Source organism: Arachis hypogaea, chromosome 5 (genome assembly GCF_003086295.3).
Source record: "Arachis hypogaea cultivar Tifrunner chromosome 5, arahy.Tifrunner.gnm2.J5K5, whole genome shotgun sequence".
Taxonomy (NCBI): domain Eukaryota; kingdom Viridiplantae; phylum Streptophyta; class Magnoliopsida; order Fabales; family Fabaceae; genus Arachis; species Arachis hypogaea.
In genome coordinates this window covers 7,016,732-7,023,025 of record NC_092040.1, presented here as the reverse complement: position 1 = coordinate 7,023,025, position 6,294 = coordinate 7,016,732, and the positions used below count along the sequence as shown (strand labels likewise).

At 35.5% G+C, this 6,294-nt stretch overlaps 1 protein-coding gene across 13 annotated transcripts; it reads right to left on the bottom strand.

Moving 5' to 3' along the window:
- Positions 1 to 610: 610 nt before the first annotated feature.
- On the bottom strand, positions 611 to 5,981 carry LOC112800503 (phototropic-responsive NPH3 family protein NPY4). 13 transcript variants are annotated; one of them, XM_072196350.1, is made up of 7 exons: positions 5,876 to 5,981; positions 5,585 to 5,674; positions 5,236 to 5,300; positions 3,895 to 4,680; positions 3,178 to 3,247; positions 1,745 to 2,926; positions 611 to 1,473 (listed from the first exon to the last, which is right to left on the bottom strand). In XM_072196350.1, the coding sequence occupies exons 4-7, from the start codon at positions 3,954 to 3,956 to the stop codon at positions 934 to 936; spliced, it is 1,854 nt and encodes a 617-aa protein (XP_072052451.1). In that variant the 5' UTR covers positions 3,957 to 4,680; positions 5,236 to 5,300; positions 5,585 to 5,674; positions 5,876 to 5,981; the 3' UTR covers positions 611 to 933. The 13 variants fall into 13 exon arrangements, with proteins under 13 accessions (XP_072052451.1, XP_072052450.1, XP_025698595.1 ...); XM_072196349.1 differs by having other exon boundaries at positions 3,895 to 4,683; positions 5,876 to 5,972; XM_025842810.3 differs by having other exon boundaries at positions 3,895 to 4,786; positions 5,876 to 5,955.
- Positions 5,982 to 6,294: the final 313 nt, after the last annotated feature.

Below are 6,294 nucleotides of genomic sequence, written 5' to 3'. Positions count from 1 at the left end.
TATATATATAATTTTAGTGTGTTTGACAAAATTTTAATAATAAAATTAAAATATTTAAAAAATAAAAATATCTTTTAAAAGATTTTTTTTACTTAAAAGAGTTTTTAATATTATAAATAAATAAATAAATATTTATACTGTTATATCCAAACTTAATTATTAAATAAAAAGATATTTTTAAGTAAAATATCCAAATATAAAATTATTTACTTTTTTAAATGATATTTTAAAAAGAATTACTTGAAAAAATTTTTTTTGTAGAAACTCATCTAAATAGATCTTTAGACATGAAAATTTTCATGTTAAAAAAAAAAGAGATAAGATGAAAAAAGAAATATTTTAGTGAAGAAAAAAATTACTATGGTCCTAATGTATGACGTAAGATGAAAGAAGCGGACGTTTAAATAAATTTTGGAAGAATACATAAACTCTTAAACAATAATTAAAAAAAATTTAGTTCCAACTGAACTGCAAAGATCGCGAGAGAGAGTATTTCTGTTACATCAATCCATAAGTATCGACAAGAAAATTAGATATTTGAATGAAAGCATATTCTAATAAAAAGTTTCTGAATAAATGAGTGTTTAGCAGTTACAGGGATAGAATAAAATTAGCAAAATAACCTTGGGAACCTTTTATTTTATTGCATTTTATTTTGTTGTTGAACTTGAACATCCTCAATCTTAGTCTTAAAAACTAGCACATGTATGAACAACACTAAAAGCTTATTGCGAATTGATTCTAGTTAACCTCTTTTGCCTTTAAATTCTGCTAAAATCTCCCGTCACAAGCAATCTGCAATAATCCTGATCTGATCTACAACATAGACAAGACAATGAGATTTCTTTCCTCGTTACAGCACAACAAAAATGGGTCGTAATCTAATACTAGAGAGAGAGAGAGAAGATTATACAAAAGAAAACATGTCCCTCCCTAAGATACTGAGTGCCTCCTACTTCTAGAAGGGGTTGATTTTGACTCCTCTATCACTGTAGAAGCAGGGCTTTCTGAAGTGTCAGAGCTGGTAATCTCTCCATTCCTTTCTTTGCTTGACCAAATCTTGGACAGTATCTTCTTTGAAAACAGGAACCCTTTCATTTTGTTAGCAGCCACTTTTTCAGCGTTCCCTTTAACATCATCATTGTTACCACCACCTGATAATTTCAGTGTCTTTATCTCTTCTGCTGTCGCCACAGCGTCCCATTCCTCTTCTGTATTGCTTGTCGTCGACCGTGAGCTTCCCTGAGATCCGGCGGGGACCATGGACCTCATGGACCCCGGAAGCTCCGGTGTGCCGGTCCCTCCGGATGTTGCAGCGGCTCTCATCTGCTCAAAGAAGAGAACCTGCACCACCACACGCAGCGGAAGCCGCTCATTCTGCACGGCATGCATGCACGCGTCTGCAGACAACTTCCTGCAATCCATCAACCTACATATTCTCTTCTTCTCGCCTTTGCTGATCCCAGGATGTTCCTGCATAACAGGGTAAAGAGTCAGCCTCTCAAACTTGGTTGCTATCAAAGTCAGTCACTGGTATAAAATACATGTTAAAATATAAATACACATTAAAAATAAATTAAACCATATATGTATTTATATACACAAATACATTAGTGGCTAATTGTGGTATACGAATTGACTTCTCCTGTCACCTTAAATTTTTGAGAGAAATTGTTTCATGTCGTGGTATCAAAGTTTTTATGATCAAAATGTCTAGAGTTCTATCAGCATGTGCCTATCTTACCTTCAAGTACATGTCAATGGCGCGATAAAGACCATCATGGGATGGTCTTGGGAAGCTTGATACCAATTCGGCAAGATTGACAAAATTCAAAATAGGCAAATTGGGATCTCGTGAAATCTCAGCAAGGTAGCCATCGACAAGTTTTGCAACCTTCATCTTCTTAGAGTTATCTGATACCATACTTGGGCTTCTCATCTCATGCAGTTCATCTTCCGACAGCAATTCGGCCTGACTATGCTGCTCATGTGCTATAAACTCTTCAACTAGCCTTTGCACGGTATCAACCTCAAACGTTGTTGTCTCACCAACTTGGCCACATATTAAAAGATCATTCACTGTAGCCTCCTCAAGGCATTGTCCAATTCTCCTCATCAGTTTGGACTTTTCCGACGGTTCGCATTCCAGCACAACAGCTGCTGTTAATAACTTGAGCAAGAAACTGCATGAGGCACTGCCTGTTTCCGCAGGCAATAGTCGAATTATAGTCTCCAACAATATTGTATTCTTTGTTATATCCCCGGCCTGCATCGTACCCTTGCTAAAGCAAGGCAACCTTCTTGAGGCATAAGCACTTAGAGCTTCTCCAATTACAGCACTAGAAACATTTCCTCTAGTTATTATTGTTGATATGACCCGCTTATAGAGATCAAGTTGAAGATCACAAAGGTCTTCCACCCACCAGTCCTTTGGAACTGTCTGTTGTTTCCTCACACCGTTCCAATGAGGATCATTCCCGTTTTCGGATGGGAGCTTTTTCCTGTTGTATGTGTATGACCACTCCACTTTGGATGTATCCATTGAAGCCTTGGTAGCTATGGAGTCAAGGGAATGGCTCACAATCTTAAGTTCCTCAGACCAAGGAAGAAGAGACTTGGTAGTTTGAAGAACAATAATCGAGTCTTTCCAGCTCCGGAAAATGCTGGAGTTGAGGAAGACTTCAATCTTGTAGATAAGGTTTCCTTTCTCAACAGTTTCGTACATCTCAAGATACTCTGCAGCGCAGCGAGCTGCGACAACATTGTACGCATTGAGAGTCACTACCATACCATAACAGAACTTGACACATATCTCAAATGCAACAGGTCCTCCAGGAATGTCATGGATGTAGACTTCATCATTGTTCCCCTCATTGGTGCCACTAACCAACTTCTGCAGGCGTGTGCTTTTGGACAGAAGAGGAAACTACAAATATTGATAGGATAAATATCAAGATCAGAACCTCAATCACTCTATTTTTTTTTTATATAAAATACACTCAATTTTTCTTTAGTCCCACCATTTTTATTGTGAGTGTGTGTAAATGTGAGAACAACATTTGAATCCCCATTTTTATTATTTATTCATTGGCGAAATTACATATGAAAATGGTTATTATTTATTAATCCCCTTCATCATGAGACCAGTGAAATTAGCTCAGATAGAAAAAATCTTACCTTATGAAGATAAAATTTTACTTCTGCAACATTAATGACTATGTCAGTTGCCAAATCAGTTGCCACATACCTGGACAAACATATGCAGATTCATGTTATTTTTTAAAGAAACAAATCCAGACAAGAGAAACTGTTGAAGCTACTGCAGATGCAAAGTATGAAATTCAAGGTGTGCAATTGTTGATTTTCTGTCATGTATATGTACATATTAACAGAAACAAAGAAAATTTAACATAGTTTTTTCTCCCTTATTAGCTGAATGCACCTGGTTGTTCACTGAAAAAACAGAGAACTTATAAGGTGCAGGGCATGAAACCAAATATTTGCCATCAGAAGATCAGTTCAAGGCTTAAGGATTCTGGACTTCATGACTGTCAAGACCTAAGAGCCATGAATGAAATTCCAAAAAGAAGCTTTCTTTAAAAAGGAAATTTTCTCTTATTTCAGATGAAAGCCTTTTTCTTTTGGGGATCAACAGAGAAAAGATCTTGACAACTTCAGGCTAGAAACAACAAAGAGAATAAAGACAATTTCTCAGTGGTTTAATCTGAGCAAATAAAAGTCAAATTAGAGCGTGTACATTAGAACAATGGAATATAAGTAAAAATTAAACCAGAAGAAAACAAACCATTGGATTCCATAACAACATTATAATTCTAAGCAGTGAGCTCAAAGAAGGAAAAAAAAAGAAAAAAGGAAATTGATCTCATATCATACCTGATATTATCTCCATCAGTCTGAAAAGTATCAGGCTTTGATCCAAGTTTCATAAACTTCATCTTGGCCAATTAAAAAAACCTATAATACAGTTTTCCCAACTTGGATCCAATTCTTATAGCTACTCCTTCAGCTGCAGCCACCAAGTAGGACTTGGATGGAAAATTAAAAAAGGAATGTAGTGACTTGCTAATGTTCCAAGGTAACGAAAAGAAGCATCATATAGAAACTGTGGTAATGTTGCTTCCCCTTCCTAGTATGACCGAATCTTTTCCCACAAATCAAGGCCAGTATGAGTGCAAACAGAAAAGCTAGAATGGCTTAATCTCTCCAAAATTTTCTTCTTTTTTCTTGGGGGAGCAAAGGTTTGGTTTGGTTATAGTTTTTGACTTGAATGGTAAGAGACTCAAAGAGGAGGTTGCTTACTAAATTGGTAACAAACCCCAATGAGAGCGGCAAATAAGGCCATCTTAGGAGACATTGCCAACAGAAGAGACCGTCACAAACACACACATGTATATATATAATTATAAATATACAAATTCTCAGAGATAAGAGGAGACACCCCCACTTGCTCAAAACTGACACCACCTTGCAAACCCTCTTATTAAATTTAATATCTGAATCTAGGTATCTTCAACAAATGGGATTTCAGATGCCACCAGCAACACCAAGTCACCAAACTCCTTAGTGGTCCGAACAAAAAAAAATGATTTTTTTCAGAAAGGAAATTTCATAATCAGCATTCCCCTTTCCCTCCTTTGAAGCCAAGCACAGCACAGAACCCTGCTGCAAACACAAGACAGCATATCTCGGTATGAGTTGAGAGAATCACCCGAATTAGTAGACAAAAGGCATCATCTTTTTGGTGGTTTATGCTCCACAAAGATCACTGCACACGCTTGACGATATTATTGACACAACAAAGCAAGAAAAACAAATAAACTAAAAGAAAAAAACGATTTTTGTTTCAGAGAGAATGTAAAAGTATTGGTTGAAGAAAATAGCATAGTTTAATTAATAAAGGTACATAGAATAAATCAACCCCAATTGCACACGGATCACAAGCTTGGTAATGATGTTATATTGTTTTTGGTACAAAGACAAGCCAACAAGAAAACAGAAGAAATCCTCAAGAGATTTTGATGTAAAGGAGATAAGTTTGGGAAATCGTTGAAAACAAAAGATTTGCAGAGTTCAAATATAGTATATATATTAGGCAAGTGACCAACTTACCATGTGGGAGCAGAACTCTGAAATGCTCAAATAGAATAATAAATAAATAAAAAAGAAAGAAAAGAAGATGAATGAATGAATGGACATAAATCAATCTGAACTTACCTCTTTAGTTTAGCAGAGTAACACACAAGTTCCTTTGTGAAAGAGAAGGTGGTATATGGAGAGATCTGAAACGTGAAAGTGTTGTGTGTGATTAGTAGGAATGAATGAAAATAATGAGTGGGGAAAGGGAAAGCACACAAACACAAAAGTTGAGTATATCCATCAATCCTTAAACAAAGAACCCCACCTCCTCTCTCTCTCACTCAATCAAAGTTAATCCACGGTTAAGTAGGAAGAGTTTATGTTTTGTTTAATTAAGTATGTTAGATAATTTGGTCGAAAAGAGAAGATGAGCTGTTTCTCATATTAGACAGGCACACATAGAAAGTCACAAACACTAAAAGCCAACCAATATCAGAATGTTCCCACTCTCTCTTTCTATCTCAGAGCTTTTGAATCAGCACCGTTGCCCCCACCGCCCCCACCTTTGTCTATCTCCCTACAAAGCCAACAACCATTCGCAATATCAGTATGATCAATCAATAAATGAATAAAATAAAAAGAGGATGCTACATGAGGCTGTTGTTTCTTCTTTGAACTTGGTATATTTAATTTAATTTGTATTCAATTAACCAACTTTATTAGTTCGTTCCCATAAAGTTCATAAGACTAAGAGCATTAGCATGGAGGCCCCTCAAACCTTTTTCTCTCTCTCTCTATAATATTAATAATGTATTCATGGCAGTGTAATAATCTATTGCACGCCCCATCTGACAGAGAGCCACTTTTGTTGTTCCCTTTTTCTGGAGATGAATTTTATAGTATTTTTATTATGGTGTTTAAATTGTCTAATTTTTTTAAAATAAAAAATAAATTATATAAAATTTATTAAATATTATTTATTTTTTTTAATAATTTAAGTATAAAGTAATAGGTATATAACATTCACCATTCTTAAATACCAACATGGTATTTGGAAATGAAAATCAAGGTCAATTTTTTTGTGCGTCTCTTGTCTTTTCATCATCACCCGGTATTCCAACTTTTTGTATTGACCCCCTATATTTTGAAATTTGCAAATGTACCCCACACATTTGACGAATTTTTATTCTGTTTCTG